The 19,735-nt window shown below is 45.7% G+C and overlaps 1 protein-coding gene and 1 non-coding gene across 2 annotated transcripts; one reads left to right on the forward strand and one right to left on the reverse strand.

The window, feature by feature from the left end:
- Positions 1–3,835: 3,835 nt before the first annotated feature.
- Positions 3,836–19,406, forward strand: LOC146578266 (uncharacterized). Its single transcript, XM_085267792.1, has 7 exons — positions 3,836–5,058; positions 13,808–13,849; positions 13,929–14,195; positions 14,279–14,518; positions 14,608–14,829; positions 14,992–15,117; positions 17,119–19,406. The coding sequence occupies exons 1-7, from the start codon at positions 3,861–3,863 to the stop codon at positions 17,154–17,156; spliced, it is 2,133 nt and encodes a 710-aa protein (XP_085123918.1). The 5' UTR covers positions 3,836–3,860; the 3' UTR covers positions 17,157–19,406.
- trnap-agg (transfer RNA proline (anticodon AGG)) lies at positions 19,352–19,423 on the reverse strand. The gene has a single exon. It is a non-coding gene; the product is annotated as a tRNA-Pro (tRNA).
- Between the last annotated feature and the right edge of the window lie 312 nt (positions 19,424–19,735).

The raw sequence follows: 19,735 nt of genomic DNA on the forward strand, positions 1-19,735 counted from the left end.
TAGTCCATTTTCCATCCCCAATATTTGAATCCAGAGAACAAGAGCAATAGAATAAACAACATCACAATGATATATGGGAATATAACAGTAAATACTAAATATTAAACATTATTTTGCAGCACATAAGATCAACAGAACACAGTGTGCTTTGAGGTAGGAGCCAAAAAGGGTGTAGTTTGTGGGTGTGATCACCCGTGTGTACACCTGTGAGCATGGACGCGCTTGTTTTTAAAAGGTTCCTTCATGTAATGATCTGCTAGAGGGTGTGGGGGGGCCACAGCCCCGTCCTTCAGGGCATGAAGCAGGTATGGAGGAGATCAAAAAAAAAAAAAAGAAAGAGCTGAGGAGAGTCCCAGATGAGGGCTCACTCAGCAGCCGCAGAGCAGAAGCCAGGGGGGAGTTGCAGTGACGCGCCCGTGAGCTCTGCCGGCAGCCAGCTGTGCCTGAGTGACCGAGCCCCAGGCCGAGAGGCCCGAGCGAGCCCCAGGCTCCAGGCCCCGATAAGCACCCACCAAGGAGTGAGCCGGTGTGTACCTGGACGCCCATCCCCAGACACAAAGAACCACCAACGCACTGATGTCTGAGGGCGTCTGCCACCGGATATGAACTTTTTTCAAGACAGTGAATCTTGAAACCAGAGAAAAAATAGAGAGTTTTAACTTGTTCCATTGGCAGATTTTCTTCACTTATTTCAAGCTAAAATATTTATTAGAATTCAAATTTAGACAGAAACAAAGTGAATAATATTATTTTATTATCACGTTGATGCAGCACATGGTTCAGTTAGCTTTGTATAAACACGTGTTAGAAATGTTCTTCAATCAGCTCTTTTTACTCTCATTTCACAGCCAGTACTTTTTACTTTTACTTGAGTAAAGAAGTTGAATTAGTACTTGGAGTATTTTTAACAGTAGTACTTCTACTTCAGTACACACTGTGTGTACTTTTACCACCTGTGTCTGAGACCTCCTTCAGGGTCCACCTGAAGCTCTCAGTCTGCTGTGGAAAAAGGAAATCCAGGTGAGTTTCTCCTGATCACCTGAGGCCGTCATTACTGTTTGAACTTTACCCACACACCACTCCTCACTCCTCCCACCCGCTGCACACAGTCACTGAGTACAGACCGGCTGATTCCTGTAAAGGGAGAGGCAAGAAGAGGCGGAGCAACACCTGAAAAACAAGAAGCTCAACGTCATTTTGCAGAAGTGAAAGTGTGAGAGAGCAGCAGCAGAGCTGCAGTCGAGTCCTGTTTGTCTCTAAAAGAAGATTCACTGGAGTCCATCAGGTTTCTCTCAGCAACAGTGGTGAGTGCAGCTGATCACACTTCCTGCTTCTACACAAATCTTCACTCTGTTCACTTCATCAGGGTCTAGAGCGCCACCTCATTTCTCCATGGTGCCACTTAGGCTACGTCCACACTCGCCCGGATAGATTTGAAAACAGTGCTCCGCGTCCACACTAGTGTTTTCAGTCGTTTTCACAGAGTTGTGCGTCCACATTAAGACGGCTGAAAACGCTTACGTTCCAGTCCTGCGCATGCGTGAAACGCAAGACGATTCGACCGGTCTCATTTCTGTCTGCTGCTTATTCACTTTCCGGCTGTTTGAAACGTCGCAGCAGAGGTGGAGGAAAAGCACCGAGTTTTAAAATGGACTAACAATGAGGTGGAGTTGTTGCTGCGAGTAACACAAAAGTACAAAGTTGCAAAAGCGAGAGAGAAATAAAGAATTTGAAGAAAAGCTCTGTGGAGCATGTGCAGACTGATATTCATCTTTAATAGGACTGTCAAAACTGCAGCTGTATAATGCTCTCCACTATCTTTGTTTAATTGGTCACATGCCTGCATCACATGACTAACATGCATCATTGTTTTAGAAAGTCTCTGTTTTCACTGTTCACTGTGACACAAACGCACCGTCTCCAAATTATTTACTTTCCGGCTGTTTGAATCGTCGCAGCAGAGGTGAGCAGCGTGATAGGAGTGGATGTAGCTGTGGGTAATGAGAAAAGATGAAAAGAACGATTGATAACTTTTTCGTTAAGGCCGGTGCTCTGACACGGAGCCATCAACCTCTCAGTGTCTAACACTGGTCTGCAGACGGCATCAGATAATGAGCCACATTAGATGGACTCTGAGCCCACTGACAGTAAAAGGGTGAAGTGTAGACATTTGGAAGAGAGCGGCCTGACCAGTTTCTCTGACTATGATACTGTAAAGCTGACAACATGATGCATTTACTGTGGTGAGTGTGCAAAGACCATGGCAGGTGTTGTGCCGAGGTAGGGATCCCCAACAGGATCTGTTTCCCTGCGTCAGGAACATCGGCTGGGCAGGGAAAGCGGACCCAACGCACTCCGCCTCCATCACGACCAACTAGACGTGGAAGGAGTGATGTTTTAGTGACAACATGAAAGATGAGTGTGACCGTTCAGTTTGTGGGTTACAACAGAAAATTATACATTTATTGTTCTCGTGTGTTATCGGACGGGATCATTTTAACAAACCGAGGACATTTTCCTGATAATTATCTGTATCCTCCTGTAACTTTACTGTTTAAAGAGCTAAAACCTCCAACATTTCAGGATCAATAAGTCCTTATAAGACGTGTTTGTGAGCTAAAAATCAAGAATGTGGGATACTGTTTGTCTGTGTCAGCCAAACAACTTCACATCTTTGTAACGACTGTTAAAAAGATGTTCATCCTGTTGATCCTGTTCATCTGGACGCTGCACTGTACAGCAAACACGACGTTGTTCAGTTTGTGTTTCAGATGAACCAGTTTGTGTCTGAGTGTGTTGCTGGGTCTCCACCAGTTACTCTGACAACTGAAGGTTCAAGATTTTTATTTTGACATTTGCACACAGGACCAACAGTCCATGCACAGTGGAATACTTGTGCAGAGCTTTCCAAGTCAAATCACACTTTAACAATATAAAGACAGAAAAAGCAGGAGGATAGAAATGAAGTCCGGAGTAGGGTAGTCGTACTATTTTCTATATACAAAGAAAAAGAAGAAAATGTACAGAGAGTGTGTAGTTCTCTACCTCTTATCGCACTCACAGTGTTGCACATTTGTTCCACAGATCTGTTTCACAAGTCTGTTGTGAGTGTATTGCCCGATGGTCAGTGAACCGATGATACATTCAAAGTGAGGTTAAGTAGTGCTGTGTTATTTTAAGTGTTCAGTGTGTTTTTGTTTGCCGTCAGTCTGACAGTTGTGGGGAAGAAGCTGTTGAAGAATCTTGTTCTGTGTGTGATGCTGCTGTCCGCTCTGTTGTGTCTGAGATTGTATGTGCAGCTTTGTATGTGCAGGTCCATGGATGCAAGTGTTGTTCCCATAATCCTCTCTGCAGACTTTATGACTCTGCAGAGCCTTCCTCTCTGTCTGTGTAGTGTTTCCATACCAGACAGTGATGCCTGCGGTGAGGATGCTGTCTATCAGTCCTCTGCAGGCCTGGGTGAGAGGGTGGTGGTTCATGCCAGCTTTCCTGAGCAGCCGAATGAAATAAAGCCTTTGCTGGGCTTTTTTCACAGTTGCTGTAGTGTTGAGAGTCCAGCTCAGGTCTGATGTAACCTGCAGTCCCAGGAATCTGTGGCTGTTTGCCCTCTCCACCTCCATCCCTTTGACGATAAGAGGCTGCAGGGGAGGGAGTTCTTCCAAAAGTGCAGTATTCATTCCTTGGTCCGTGTTGAGGATGAGGTGAAGAAGCTTCTGTGATGAGTAGAAACTTAAAGAAGTCCAGACGCTTTTCTCTCCAAGCTCCTCAGACTACTGACGCTTGTTTCTCTCTTTGTAAAATGAAATTTAAAGTGAATTTTGAATCAAATGTTTCTCTTCTTTCTCCCTCAGAGTGCAGACATGTCTGCTGCCAGCAATCTGCGATCTGAAGATCAGTTTCTGTGCTCCATCTGTCTGGATGTGTTCACTGATCCAGTCACTACATCATGTGGACACAACTTCTGCAAAACCTGCATCAGTCAGCACTGGGACATGAATGTCATCTGTCAGTGTCCCATGTGTAAAGAGACTTTCTACACTCGACCTCAGCTGAAGATCAACACTTTGTTCTCTGAGATGGTTGCTCAGTTCAGACGTGAAGCTCAGCAGAAAGCCAGCAGCAGCAGCTCAGAGCAACAAGCTGCCAAACCAGGAGAAGTTCCCTGTGACGTCTGCACTGGAACCAGACTGAAGGCCCTGAAGTCCTGCCTGGTGTGTCAGACCTCCTACTGTCAGACCCACCTGGAGCCTCATCTGACACTGAAACGTCTGAAAAGACATCAGCTGGTTGATGCTGTGGAGAACCTGGAAGGCAGGATGTGCACGAAGCACGATAACCTTCTGCAGCTGTTCTGTAAGACCGACCAGACATGTGTCTGCATGCTCTGCTCTGTTTTAGACCACAAGAACCACGAGTTTGTTCCTCTGAGAGAAGAATATGAAGGAAAGAAGGCAGAGCTGGAGAAGACAGAGGCTGAGATTCAGAAGATGATCCAGAAGAGACGACTGAAGATTCAGGAGATCACAGAGTCGGTGAAGATGAGTAAAGATGCTGCAGACAGACAGAAAGCAGAAGGTGTTCAGGTCCTCACGGCTCTGATGGAGTCTGTTGAGAGACGCCTGAAGGAGCTCATGAAGGAGATCGAAGACAAACAGGAAGCTACAGAGAAACAGGCTGAAGGTCTCATCAAAGATCTGGAACAGGAAATCTCTGAGCTGATGGAGAGAAGCTCTGAGGTGGAGCAGCTCTCACGCTCTGAAGACCACCTCCACCTCCTCCAAAGCTTCTCCTCCCTGAAAGCTGCTCCACCCGGCAAGGACTGGACAGAGGTCAAAGTTCATCCACCATCATATGAGGGGACTGTGGGGAGAGCTGTGGATCAGCTGGAGGAGACAGTCTGGAAACCCATGAAGAAGAAGCTGTTTGAGGCTGCAGAGCTGCAGAGGGTGCAGCAGCATGAGGTGGATGTGACTCTGGATCCTGATACAGCTCATCCTGACCTCATCCTGTCTGATGATGGAAAAAAAGTTTATCATAGAAGAAAGAGGAGGTTGTACGGTATTGGTACCCGTCGGCGAAATCCCTCTCTGCATTTAACCCATTCACTCAGTGAAGCAGTGGGCAGCCATTGGGCGCCCGGGGAGCAGTGTGTAGGGACGGTACCTTGCTCAGGGGTACCTCAGGGTAGCTGTTCAGGGGAATCGAACCCCCGAGAGAGATTTTCTCAGTGTGTTATGGTTTTAGGAGAGCAGAGTTTCTCTTCAGGCAGATTTTACTTTGAGGTTCAGGTTAAAGGAAAGACTAAATGGGATTTAGGAGTGGCCACAGAGTCGATCAACAGGAAGGGAGGAATCACACTGAGACCTCAGTATGGTTTCTGGACTGTGAGGCTGAGAAATGGAAATGAGTACGAAGCTAATGCTGGTCCTTCAGTCCGTCTCTGTCTTCATCCTGGTCCTGAGAAGGTGGGGGTGTTTGTGGATTATGAGGAGGGTCTGGTCTCCTTTTATGATGTAGGTGCTGCAGCTCTGATCTACTCCTTTACTGGCTGCTCCTTCACTCACAAACTCCACCCATTCTTCAGTCCCTGTAACAATGATGGAGGTAAAAACTCTGCACCTCTGATCATCTGTCCTGTCAATCAAACTGATCAACGACTGATTTAATTTGATGAACTGATTGATTTTTCTTGAAGGGAACAAATGAACATATTGAGTGTAAATCCTCTACAGTCTCCATGTTTCTATAGAATCTGATCATCAGGACTCTGATTCACACTTTGATTCTCATGGAGTTTGATTTGAACAGAAGAAAAGTTGAATCAGGAAATGTTCCCACTGATGGAGACTCGAGCTGAAGAGCAAATATCAGAGAACAAATGTCCAAAAGCTTCATTTCCAATAAAGTTTGTTCAATGCTTTGAGTGAATCCAGACTCATGTGTGGCTGTTATACGGAGCATCAGAGTCCAGCTGAGTTATGTTGGATACAAACTGCTTATTTTGGCTCTGTGAGGAGTTTTGTTCACTGAAAACTGATGAGACGGATAATATTCAAAGAACTCTGTAGAGATTCATGCATCCATGTTCTCCACCTGCAGGTGTGGAGGAGAAAGGTGGAGCACAGACTGCTGCATCCTTCCAGTCACATCATTTTGATGATTATATTTGCATGTTGTGATGATTTGGGTTAAAGACAAACAGAGTTGAACGGCTGCAGTCACAGCATGAAGACGATGCTGAAGCTGAGCTGTCAGTGAACATGTTTCACTGTGATTTGATTTGAAGAATAGAAAGTGTGTGTGGCTGCTGACAGCTGCAGTCTCTGCTAGTCTGCATAACACACACACAACTTTCCCCCTGAGGCAACGATGCAGCAACAACACAACAGCTGCAGACACACACACGATTGTGCGCTCCCTTTCAGTCTGAACTCTCAAACACACAAACAAACTCTATCAATGTCGTACTGTTAAAGAACTCCTCCTTCTTCAGTAACAATGATTTGAGGTCTCTACCAGTGTCTCTTGTTTTGACCTTTGACCTCTTTATTCCTTATAACCAAAAAAACCCTTTTATCTGATATTTTCACCTTATTGATTGATTATATATATCTATTATATTTTCTCACCTTACCTTATTTTGACCTTTGACCTATGTCCTTGTTAGCCTTGATCTTCCTTCATCAAACGTGAAATTTCTTTCACCTTTGAACTTAAAGCTTAAATCAAACCTTTGTTAAAAAGCTTCTTACCAACTTGTAATTCCAACTTTCTGCATTAAACACGTATCTTATCATATAAACACTGGATCACTGAGAGAACTTTAGGCAGAACCAAATGAAGCAGCTGACCTCGTCAAACTCACAGCGACAGTAACTGACAGTGAATTATTTTAATCTTCTTCATTGTATTTGTTAGAAACATTTATTTTCCTTTAATTGGACTTTGGTTAAGTTCAATCCGATGTATTAACCGACCTTTGAGGTGAAGTGCAGCTGCGAAGAACGCTACGGCAGGCAATGAGGTGCGTTTAATGTCGCTCTGTTAATTTGAGCGTCCATAAATTGAATGTCTTATTTTTCTTACTTTATTATTGCTCATTTATTGGAGAATTTGGCCATTTAATTAAGATAGATTTCATGTTGTTGGTGGTAAAGATCTGGATGGATGTTTTATTTTATTCTGTGTTTCTATTTTTCAGTTTTACTTTTCAAGACTTGGTGAATTGCCTTTTTCTACTTTTTGTTTAGTTTTGTTAAAATTAGCAGCAGTGAGAAGTGTTGTTGTCGGTCTTGAATATATTTGATGTAGCCCATACTGTTAAGGTAAGTGTCATGTTTTTAGTTGTTAGTCTGATGAAGAATCTTTTATTTTTCTCCAAAAGTTGATTGTGTTTATCTGGACATAGTGTTTTTCAGGTCCAGCTGAATGCAGGTTTCCCCAGTCTTATACGTGTCAGGAGCATCAGCACAGCTGAAATGCATTTTTCCTAAGCACCGCGTCTCTGTGGCTTTTAAACCCCAAAACACGCTAAAACAAAAATGGGTCCACCCCAAGGATGGGGTCCCCCGGTGTAGTAACCTCGTTTCTTCGAACATCGACGTTCATTCAGGAAACCACAGCTGCTAGTTGCACTCACCACACGTTTGTCTTATCTGCCTATTATGTATCCTTCACTTCCTTTAATAAGAGCAAATTTTCCACTATAAACACAGAGTCTAACAAAAGACTGGAGACTGTTTTGGTCATTTCCCTCAGAGTTTGTATGTTTAGTTGTTTTTCTGGTGATGAGCTTCAAACAGCAGCAGATTGAGACTCAAATAGAACCTAATAAAATCAGTGAAGCTATTCATTGCTCATGTCATCCATCAGGGAGTTACTTTAATATCATTACATTGTTTGCTTTTAGTAAATGTGGAAATTGAATATGAATTCATTTTATGTTTTTCTTTTCTTTTTTATTTCTTAATACCTAACTGCTGCACCTGTACTGCCCGTATCTCTGCAGATATACTGTATAGCCACTCAAAACTGATGTTCAGATAGAGGGTGGGAGCCGCCTGTTTTCTCTCTCCACTATAATCCCTGACAATTTTATTAGTTTGGGCGACCTTTACATGTAGGTTGTTGGGATCACAGCAGAGTTAGAACAGAGGGGACATGGTGTTTGTTAAATGTCCGAATGGCCCAGGTGGAAGAAGCTGTTAGTGAATCTGGAGATGTGGGACCTGAGGTACCAACATACAACACTGTAAAAAATGACAGATGCCACCAAAGAGTCACAGAAGGTCTTCAAAGCGCTCCCTGGACTCCAAATGACCTCAGCCGCCTCAGCAACTGCGTTTTCTAAGGACAGCGCTAGCAAACGCTCTCCGCTTGCGAGTGAAAAAGAAAAAGCACCCCTTCCCTTCCTTATTCATGTTGAAGTGTACCATGTCCACCAATCAAAAAATGATGTGGCAACATGAGGCGTTTGGTTGTTTAGGAAGAGGGAGAAGTTTTAGGAGTGACACCAATGAGAGAGAGAGAGCGAAAGAAAGAGAGAGAGCGAGTTTTCACATGTGAGAGATTAGTGACGTTTAGTGTGTTTGGAGGCTGTAATTAGTGTGTTATGCAGTTATTGGGTTTTTGTGAGTTATACTAGTGAATGTCACAGGTGCTCCTGCTGTCAGACCTTGTGGTGTTCTCCTCTGTTTTATAGTGGACAGGACCTATTTTTTGGGAGTTGCATGAATACTTTGTGTGCCTTCTTATTTGATGCAACACACCTGATTGTTCTGTAAATAGTTTGAAATGATTGTGCAAAAAACTCTGAGGCCTTTGCTGCATTTTGGGGTAAATAGCAACATTTTACTTTGTTGTTTGCATCATTTTTAAAAATGTATCATTTCTATTTGCATTTCAAGTTATGAAAGGTATTCATTAAACATGTTTATGTTTTAACTGTTTTCCACTCGGAGTATACAAGAGGTTGAAGATACTATTACATACGGAGAGAACTCCACACCGGGTGTAGGCTTGCATGACTAAGAAACTATTTGAGGCAATTTTGTGGAGTTTGAGGTTAGACTCGGCTGCACATGTGTGCTTAAGCCGATCGATGGCTGCAGCCTCTGTGGGAACTGAAATCAGCCCGTCATCGATGCAGAAGTGTCTCTCGACAAAGTGTCTTGTGTCTGCTCCAAAGTTCGTCTCGCCTTCCCAGGTGGCTCGTCATAGGTAATAGATGGTTACTACTGGTGACGGGCTATTACCAAAAATATGCACCCGGGCGTGGTCTTCCTGCACTTTGTCACATGAGTAGAAGTAATCAACAACTTTCTATTCATTTTTATTCTTATGAGCACGAGAGAGAGAGAGGGGGGGGGGGGGGGCAGGTACACAGTCACTAAAGATGAATAGCACAGCATTTAGTTGAATAGACGTTAAAAGAGAAGGTGTTTCAACAGCTGTTGTCTACACCCTTGACACAGGAGAACAGAAGACTTCACCACCAACTGGGTGTCACCAACTTTCTCACAACACCTCACTGTGACCTACATAGATAACCAGTGTGCAGCTTTGAAATATAACATCCAGAGTCTATGTGACAAATGGCTAAACAAGTGCCATCATAGCAGGGAGAAGGGTGAACATGGTAACATAGAAGATGCTCTCCCAGGCCTATTACTGCCTTCTGGTCATAATGTCCATGTCATGGTCCTGGGTCGGTGACCCAGCGCTTTTAGTTATCATTTTCTAGTTTATGATGATGATGATTATTATTGTTTGAGTTCTGTGTGTTATATTTGGTCTGCCTTTGAGTCTGTCTCTGTCTATGGTGTCACCCCATCTGTTTGTGAATCTGTCTGTTTAGTTCAATGTCTTGTCTGGTTCCATGTGTCTGAGTTTCCTGTTTTATTGTGAAGGTTTGTGTCATATGTGAGTGTGCTCAGTCTCGTCAGCTGTGATTTCTCCCAGGTGTGTTCCCCTCCTGTCTCTCATCCCTTGATTACTGCCGTCTGTGTATTTAAGCCCTGTGTTTCTCTGTGTCAGTGTCGCGTCGTACCCTCAACTAGCTGTGTGTTCTGCTTCTATGTTCCCAGTGTTTGGTCTCCTGCTCCAGTTTAGTGTTTCTTTCCAGTGTTTCAGTCCTTGGTTCCTCTGTTCTGACTTTTGGTTTTCTTTTGGTGAGTTTAGTTTGTACGAGGTTTTTCCCAGCAATAAAGCTGCGCCTTAAGTTTCACTTCCGTGTCTGAGTTCTGCATTTTGGGTCCACCACTCCTGCTTGCCTGCCACACAGCGATTCATGACAGAACGACGCGACCAGTAATGGATCCAGCGGACTCACCGTGGAAGCGCAGCTCCCGTTTTGACGGGACTCGGCTAGCGCTTGGAGGGCCTCCGTGCTGCCGTTCCTCACTAGCTGCTTACCCTTCGGTCCACTCACCTGCTTCCTCTCCGCGGACGCCCAGGTCTCGCAGAAAACGCTCCAGCCGGTCCCGGGAGGATTACTACGAGCCTGCAAGCAATCAGCTCACACCAGCACAGGCATTTTATAAAATGCTGGGGATTATCATTGTCCCCCCCAGTGCACCCAACATTTCCACACCGCAGCAGGAGCAACTGCAGCCGAGTTTTCCCACATCACCTTCAGCCAGCCCTTCTCCCTCTTCAACTTGGAAGCGGCGAACGTCCCGCCAGCACTCACGGCTCCGGCAGGAGCCTGGGACTCTTCTCGACCAACCGCCTAGGGTGAGTGACAAAGTCCCCCTACATTCGCCTTCTGTGTCGAGGGATAAACGTACCGTTTCCCCCAAGGCCGCTAACGTCAGCTTCATGAACTCTAGATCCTCTATTCCACCTGTTCCAGAAAATGACAGTATTCATTTTGAGAGCGATCGTTTCCACTTTGGTTCAAAAGACTGTGCTTCTGATGCTCCCTCGGACCCAGGAGTTAAGACTGTTTCATCTGGAACTGTTTATTCTGGAGCTATGTTTATTCAGTCAGCTGCCCGTCCGCTTTCAGCTCAGTCCCCTGCTCAGCAGCCGTCTGTAGCTCAGTCTCCAGTGTCACCTGCTCAGCAGCCACCTGTAGCTCAGTGTCCTGTGTTCCCTGCTCAGAAGCCGCCTGTAGCCCAGACACCAACTCCACCACCACCATTTTCGCCCCAAGCTCTGTTAGCCGCCCGGCCCGAAGCTCTGTTAGCCGCCCGGCCCGAAGCTCTGTTAGCCGCCCGGCCCGAAGCTCAGTCGCCACCTCCACCACATTCAGCCTCGCTTCCCATAGCACAGTCACATCCACAGCCTGACTTACTACAAACCTTATTTCAATCCTTAGCTCAGTCAATAGCTCAGTTGGTAGAGGAATCATCAGCCTTATCGTCAGCTCGGTTTCAAACTTCACAACCATCATTTTCCCGACCTTTTCCTCAGTTGCCCTCAGCTCAGCCACCTATACAGCCATCATCTTCACCTACACCTCCGGTACAGCAAGCTATGTCTATCCAACCCTTACAGAACTGTTCCACAACCTTGAATTCTAATCAGAGAGACAAACCAAACAATATTGTTATCAGTCCTCAAAAGCTGGCCAGCTCTGAGACTGAGATTCACTCCAGGGCCTCCCCAGAGGCTGGGTTTCAGCCCCCAGCAGACTCTGGACCCCTGGCGGTTAAGAAGCCAGCTGAGGACCGCACCCGGCCGTTGCTGCCTGAGCAGACTCAATGCTCTGTGCAGCTGCAGTCTGCCATGTGTTTGCCAGAGGCCCGTGTGCCTGCTGGTCCTGTTGCGTTCCTGCCAGAGGCCCCCGCGCCTGCTGGTCCTGTTGCGTTCCTGCCAGAGGCCCCCGCGCCTGCTGGTCCTGTTGCGTTCCTGCCAGAGGCCCCCGCGCCTGCTGGTTCTGTTGCGTTCCTGCCAGAGGCCCCCGCGCCTGCTGGTTCTGTTGCGTTCCTGCCAGAGGTCTCCGCACCTGCTGGTTCTGTTCTGTGTGTGCCAGGGGCTCCAGTGCCCACTGGTTCTGAGACTGTTTTTGCTGGGGGGCCCGAGGAGCCCGTCCAGCCTCCAGCTGCTCCACCAGCAGCCTCATCCGCGCTTGCAGCAGCGGTTTCATCCATGCCGCCACCTGCTGCAGCGCCTCCGTCTGCATCCTCCACGCCGTTGCCTGGCCCGGCCTCTGCTGCATCCTCCACGCCGTCGCCTGGTCCGGATTCAGCATCCTCAGCGTCGCCTGGTCCAGCGCATGCTTCGGCTTCATCCGCTTCACCTGGTCCAGCCTCCGTGTCTTCATCCTCGCCTGGTCCAGCCTCCGTGTCTTCATCCTCGCCTGGTCCAGCCTCCGTGTCTTTATCCTCGCCTGGTCCAGCCTCCGCATCACCTGCAGTGGCCTCCTCTTCAGCTTCCTCATCAGCTGCTTTGCCTGGTCCAGCTTCGGCTTCCTCATCAGCTGCTTTGCCTGGTCCAGCTTCGGCTTCCTCATCAGCTGCTTTGCCTGGTCCGGCCTCCGCTTCTGCATCCCCGTCTGGTCCAGCCTCTGCATCCTCGTCATCCCCGTCTGGTCCAGCCTCTGCATCCTCGTCATCCCCGTCTGGTCCAGCCTCTGCATCCTCGTCATCCCCGTCTGGTCCAGCCTCTGCATCCTCGTCATCCCCGTCTGGTCCAGCCTCTGCATCCTCGTCATCCTCGTCTGGTCCTGCCTCTGCATCCTCGTCATCCTCGTCTGGTCCTGCCTCGTCTGGTCCTGCCTCGTCTGGTCCTGTGCCCACCAGGCCATGGCCAGCACGCCTGGGACTGGAGGGCCGCCGCTGCCTTCCGCGCGGTCGGCCTCCTGAACTGCTCCGTCGTCTCCTTCGTCGCCGCCGTTGCCTTGCGCACGGCCGGCCTCCTGAACTGTTTCCACGTCGCCTCCTTCGCCGCCGCCGTTGCCTTCCGCACGGCCGGCCCCCGGAACTGTTTGCCCGTCGTCGCAGTTGCCGTCCGCACGGTCGGCCCCCGGAACTGAACCGTTTTGGCCTCCTGCGCTGTCGGCCTCCGGGTCGGCCCCCTGAACTTGACCTTCTGGGTCTTTCTGGGCTCTGTCCCTCCTTCCTGGTCCCCCGCCGCCCGCCCTGGTGGGGTTGTTTTCTGTTTTTGGCTGTTTTTTGTGCTTCTGTTGGGCGGTCTGGAGCCCGCCCTTGAGGGGGGGGTACTGTCATGGTCCTGGGTCGGTGACCCAGCGCTTTTAGTTATCATTTTCTAGTTTATGATGATGATGATTATTATTGTTTGAGTTCTGTGTGTTATATTTGGTCTGCCTTTGAGTCTGTCTCTGTCTATGGTGTCACCCCATCTGTTTGTGAATCTGTCTGTTTAGTTCAATGTCTTGTCTGGTTCCATGTGTCTGAGTTTCCTGTTTTATTGTGAAGGTTTGTGTCATATGTGAGTGTGCTCAGTCTCGTCAGCTGTGATTTCTCCCAGGTGTGTTCCCCTCCTGTCTCTCATCCCTTGATTACTGCCGTCTGTGTATTTAAGCCCTGTGTTTCTCTGTGTCAGTGTCGCGTCGTACCCTCAACTAGCTGTGTGTTCTGCTTCTATGTTCCCAGTGTTTGGTCTCCTGCTCCAGTTTAGTGTTTCTTTCCAGTGTTTCAGTCCTTGGTTCCTCTGTTCTGACTTTTGGTTTTCTTTTGGTGAGTTTAGTTTGTACGAGGTTTTTCCCAGCAATAAAGCTGCGCCTTAAGTTTCACTTCCGTGTCTGAGTTCTGCATTTTGGGTCCACCACTCCTGCTTGCCTGCCACACAGCGATTCATGACAGTCCAATGTCTTTCAGTGACCTCTGACCTCCTGTTGCAGGTGTGTGTGTGCTGCTGCTGTCTGCACTCACTGTTTGTGCAGGTGAGTAGATGAAGTGCACCATGGTCCAGGACAAACACTGAGTGTAAACACTGATAGAAACTGTCCGTCTGTCCTCCAGTCTCTCTGAGCGTCAGTCCAAACCTTCAGCAGTTCTTCACAGCAGCCTCAGTGTCTCTGACATGTGAAGGTCAGCTGGGCTCTGATGGATGGACGGTGAAGAGGGACACAGGAAGTGGGACTGAGTCATGTGGAGCAGGTGGGCGGGGCTTTGGGAGGATAAATGGTCCATCCTGTTTGTTTAATGAGTTCGAGCCAATCAGTGGAGTTTACTGGTGTGAAGGTGAAGCTGGAGAGAAGAGTGAAGAAGTCAACATCACTGTATCAGGTAATGAAGTCATTCATTTCATCATCAGACTAACAGCACACTGTTATACCACCTCTACATCACTCTGTGGGTCTTTTCTTCAGATAAACATGTGATCCTGGAGATCCCTGCACTTCCTGTGAGGACAGGAAGTGATGTCACTCTACGCTGTAAGAAGAAAACTGGTAGCACAGCTGCAGCTTATTTCTACTGTAATGGACGTCTTGTTAGACCTAAATCAGAGAAACTCATCACCATTAACGTGCAGCAGTCTGATGAAGGTCTCTACTGGTGTGCTACTGATGAGTTTGGATCATCTCCTCAGAGCTTTCTGAGGGTCAGAGGTCAGAACACTGACATCACTTCCTGTTTAAAGCCAATCTGCTGAGCTGATGATAAACTGACTGAACCAGCTTCCTCATCTCTCCTGCAGGTCCTTCAACCACAGCCTTGTTTACAACAACAAAAGAAGCAACAACAACCATAACGTCACTCACAAACACTCATATCTCCTCTTCTTCTACCCTTCTTTCTCCTCCCCCTTCTCCCTCTCCCCCCTCCTCCCTCATATTCCCAATTGTAGCTGCTATAGGTTCCCTGGTGCTATTGGTTCTGGTTCTGTTTGTACTTCATCTTCTGTGGAAGAAACGCACAGGTATAGCGTCTGTCTCAAATTTTCATCCAAAGTCATCATGTTGGACACATCAAGACAGCCTCCATCAGCGTTTCTATTTTTAGAACACTTAGAAAGTAGATTCAGACTAAAACTCCACAGACACAAATACTAGTATTCTTTCAGATCACTTCATCTTTGCAGGGAGATACCAGTCAGCTCCAGTAAATGATGTCACCTATGCTGAGGTCACCAGTAGAGCCTGGACCAATAAGACTCCAGCCAGCGAACCTGAAGTACTTTACTCCAGTCTGAGGACAAACACTGCAGGTACACATTCACCTGTGTTCTAGCGAGGGACATCAATGAGAGATAAACCCAAAAGTAGTTTTCATTGGGCTTGTAAAATGTGGTCAATGAAACAATGAGAATCTTCTTCTCACATTTATCAAACTAGTGTTTTGAAAGTGGGATTGACAGCAGGTGCATTTCACTCTTCAGGTTCCTGTTTCCTCAGTAAAACCTGTCACTGGTTTCATAATTAAAGCTGTACTGTGGTTTCGTTGGTCAGTTCAGTGTTTATAACATGAGGCAGTCAGCAGAGAGAGACGTGGCACTGAGACAGGAAATCCTGCAGCTTAAACAGATATGATCGGTGTTTGATGGGAGTCAATTCAGGTTTGTGTGTATGACACAAACCTGAACTGAAGATTAAAAATAATCTGAGCGGATTTGGTTTGTTTTTAATCCAGATGTATCTTTTCAAAAATAAATCGGAGAAGCACACGTTGGACAGTTTAATAAAAATACTCTACAAACCAGCAAACCAGCAAAATTAGGAAAATAACAACCAGTACAAGGTGAGAATGTACTGCTCGCGTTCTGACTCTAATCTGAGGAGCAAAAACACATTTTAAGACATTATTTAAAGACAGGCAGCGAGTGGGCTGAACTAACAAGGGCAGGGTGATGCTTCCACAGTTTAGGCTACAGCTGAAAAAGCCCAGTCAGCTCTCACTTTGAGTCACGTTTTTGGGACTAGCAGGAGAAGCTAGTTCAGTGACCACATTATTTCTTTTATTGCCATGTAAATCTGAGGGTTATACACAGTAGTAGCAGTAATCAGATGTAAAAGCACATAAATAGTGAAGTCACCTGAGTCAGTAGTTCATATTTCCCGGAGTCGAGCGTTCATTCACCCACATCAAAACAGGTGCTGCTGGTGTGGTTAACTGCTGAGAGAAGCTCTCTGTGACGGAGCTTCTTTGTTGAGATCAGTGGGAAATGATCAAAGGTAAAACACATAAACCATGAAGTGTTTTATGTGTTTAAGATCAGTCTAGCAGCTATTTGAATGTTGTGGACTCTGTAGAGATAAACAGTGTCTGAGAGTAGAGAGAGTGCATGTCAGCAGATACCGGTGCTGAGATACAGGACTGAACAAAGGAAGATGTAAAGTTACCACACAGCAAAAGATGTTCTTAACTTTGTTTCTTGTCTTCATCTCTTTGTGTGACTAGTGTTTAAAGTGAAACAAAATGAGTTCTTTTTCAGAGAGAGATTCATGAAGCCCCTCACAACGTCTTCATAAGAATTAAGATTTCTCTGCAGGATTATTATTAAATGAAAACAATATATATTTGAATTCAGTTCAGCAGGCAAACAGGGTTGATGGGAAATCCAAGTTCAGTGAGTTGTAAATAAAACCCGGATATTCAGTCACTCATTGGCATGTTCTTGTCTTGATGATGTCATCCCAAAAACACACATGACCAATGCTGACATCATCACTCAGACCCCTGAGAACACAGGTAGGGAGGCTGCACCTATATGACTCATGTCCCAGTGTTATTACATGCTGAACTATCGGGGCGACTGTGGTTCAGTGGATTGGGAAGCTCCTCTATAAGTGGAAGGTCGCCGGTTTGATCCCTCCTGCTCTCTCTCTGTCCTGGTGGTTGTGTCCGATGGCAAGACACTTCCCCTACCGCCTACTGGTGATGGCCAGAGGGGCCGATGGTGCGATATGGCAGCCTGGCTTCTGTCAGTCTGTCCCCGGGCAGCTGTGGCTACAACTGTAGCTGCCTCCACCAGTGTGTGAGAGTGACTGTGGAACTGTACTTTGGGTGCCTAGAAAAGTGTTATATAAATGCAATCCATCATTAACTTTTTTCTCTTTAAGCTTCAGTTTAAAAATTAGGTTTAAAATTTCATATATTTGTTACATACATATACATTTTAATTAGGTTTTAAAGTTGGTAGGACAATAAATGCCTCACCCTTCTCGTGACCTGCACCATGACTGCACACTCAACTGTCCCATTTTTACAGAAGCTAAAGGAACCACAGACACCACAGAAGAAGTGTAAACAGGAAGCTGAGGACAGACCTGCAGACTTCCTGTGGACAGTCTCACTCTGTTAGTCACCGTGGGAACATTTACAGGCAGTCATCAGCTTCCTCCTTTCTTCATTCACTCCCATTCATTCACACAGTGATGTCATTGTGGGAGCAAGTTCCTCCTGAGCAACCAGGATTGACGGGGAACTAAAGAAATCAACCTGCTGCTGGTTTGAGTCTGTGCAGCTTGAACTCTGACAAAGGTCTACTGCGAGGTGAAGAGTCGTCACTTTCAGGAGCTGCTTCCATCATTTCAAACTGATCAATACTCTGAACTTATGAACACTCATGTTTGACACAGAGTGTCCTGTGATGGTCCTCAGTCTTTGAGCTAGTTTTTGTGTTTGTTATGGACTATGTGTTTATTTGTTCTCTTGTTTCAATGACCTTTGTTCTGGTTCTATATTGGTGTCTCATGAGCTCAGGTTCCCTTATTTGTCAGAGTCGTCATTATTTATATTTCTTATTCTCTATTTCTTGTTGTTCATGTTTATTTCCTTCGTGTCCAGTCTGTGCCAGCCTCTTCTCTGTGTTTTGTTATTCTTTCAGTCTCCCCGCTCACGTACCTGCGTTTGTCTGTTTTCTCTGTGTTCTGTCTCATTGTGTTTGTAATCCCATCCCTGTGTTTAGGTCCTCAGTCTCCCTCGTGCCTGTTTTGCTGTGTTCTTCTGTGAGTTCTATGTTTCCTTCGTAGTTTCCTGTTTATATTCTCTAATTTTCTTTCTTTGTTTTTCTTGTATTTTTGTATTTCTTTCTGAGTATCTTCTAACATTAATAACGCTGCCTCTTTTAGCCGACCCCTTTGTTTCCAAGTCCTGCATTTGGGTCTTGCCTCTGCCTGCCACACAGCTGTTCATGACAGGCACAGAAAACGATTTTGAGCCTAGAAGTAATAAATGCATGAACTTGTTTTTCAGCATCACTCTGAGACAGGATATTTCTAATTTTAGAGATGTTGCTCAGATGGAAGAAAGCAGTCCTACATATTTGTTTAATATGTGCATTAAAGGACATATCCTGGTTAAAAATGACTGGTTTCATCTCAAAGCTGGCCAGTTGGACAGGAAACAAAACAAGATGTTATTTACATATGAGCATCACACTTTACCTGAAATACACAAAGAATCTTTCTAATAATAGAAAACAGTTTCAAACCTGCAGGATTAAAGTGATGAAAGTTTGTGATTTAAATTTGTCTCATAAACATCCAAAACCTGCTGAAGGTTCAGTTCAGTTAGTATCTGTAACATGACGACTGAACATGAAGGCAGACGACCTGTTTTCATCAAACAGGAAACCACAGCTGCTGTGTTTAGCATCGCTCCTGCTGATTGGGTCTGTTATGTAGACGATGTTTCCTCTATTAAGAACTAATTTTCCACTGTGTGGACAGAGTCGATAATCGTCCTTGTCTCTCAGAGTTTCATTGTTTGGTTTTCAGTCTAAATGTTGCCATCAGTCACTGTCAGTTTGGGCACCGAACCTTAAACACGCATGTCAAAAATAAATCTACATTAGTAATGCATAAACAGCAAACCAGCAGGATCTCTCTGTGCACTGTGAACACTGAAGGACTAAAATAATTTCCCAGCATTATTTTTCTAACTAATTGTTTTTTTGCTTTAGTTACACTCCAAATAACAGCTGACATGGCATTTCAGACTTTTGCTGTAATCAAATTTGTAAACTTGTATTTAAGTTGGTAGATAATGTGTGCATAATGCACTGAACTAGATTCCTTTGTGATAGTAAAGTATTAATTGTTACTGATGTTCAATCTTGATCCCTTTGTGCAAAAGGAAGAAATGTATGTGCATTTTTCCACATGCATTTTGTTAATGTTGTGTCAAAGAGTTACACATTTATAATATTTGATAGATAGCTGTGTATTTTTGTAGTTCTGTGCACAAGTTTGGATTGAACCCTCTGATTTAATCTAAAATAATACTCTGTGTTCTTTTGTTAGGCCAACATGAAAGACAAATAATTATCTTCAAAAAACTTGTTGGAGAATTAAAATTGTAAGAAATGGAAATCAGATCTCTCAGCTACATCTGTGTGAGGTACTATGGGAACGTGTGATTTCAGGCTGTAGATAACAGATTTCTAAGAGGTTTCGTTAGAAGATGTAGGAGGTTACCCTGTAACTCTACAGACGTGAGGTGGGCTCGTCCAGGATTTGAACCCGGGACCTCTCGCACCCTAAGCAAGAATCATACCCCTAGACCAACGAGCCACATAAACGCTGTCACCAACTTCTTTTCTGAAAGTCACACATCAGAGCACGTAGCTGAAGCTGAATATATGAAACATTGTCTTGAAAGCTGCCAGTCAAAAGTCTGGAAACACATCGCCGTGGTTTTTCCACATTGTGGACACAAACAGTTTCAGGACATCAGCTCAGAGCAACGGTCATTTTAAAGAACTTGCCTCATCCAACCAGACAAGCACTGGTTTCTATGCTTTAGTGCTTTCTAGCTAAGATATGCTAACATTCATTCTTTGCATCAGAGAGCAACTTGGGGTGTTAATCTACCAACTCAGGAGG

The sequence above is a fragment of the Mchenga conophoros genome, linkage group LG3, assembly GCF_057382185.1.
Source record: "Mchenga conophoros isolate Kocher_MC1m ecotype Shallow Benthic linkage group LG3, M_conophoros_male_GT1.1, whole genome shotgun sequence".
Taxonomy (NCBI): Eukaryota; Metazoa; Chordata; class Actinopteri; order Cichliformes; family Cichlidae; genus Mchenga; species Mchenga conophoros.

Excerpts from the sequence above, each read along its gene's own strand:
- LOC146578266 (XM_085267792.1), top strand. The coding sequence starts at position 3,861 with ATGTCTGCTGCCAGCAATCTGCGATCTGAAGATCAGTTTCTGTGCTCC. Across the intron at positions 14,519-14,607 it reads GAGCTTTCTGAGGGTCAGAG|GTCCTTCAACCACAGCCTTG; the intron begins GTCAGAACACTG and ends TCTCTCCTGCAG. Across the intron at positions 14,830-14,991 it reads TCTGTGGAAGAAACGCACAG|GGAGATACCAGTCAGCTCCA; the intron begins GTATAGCGTCTG and ends TCATCTTTGCAG.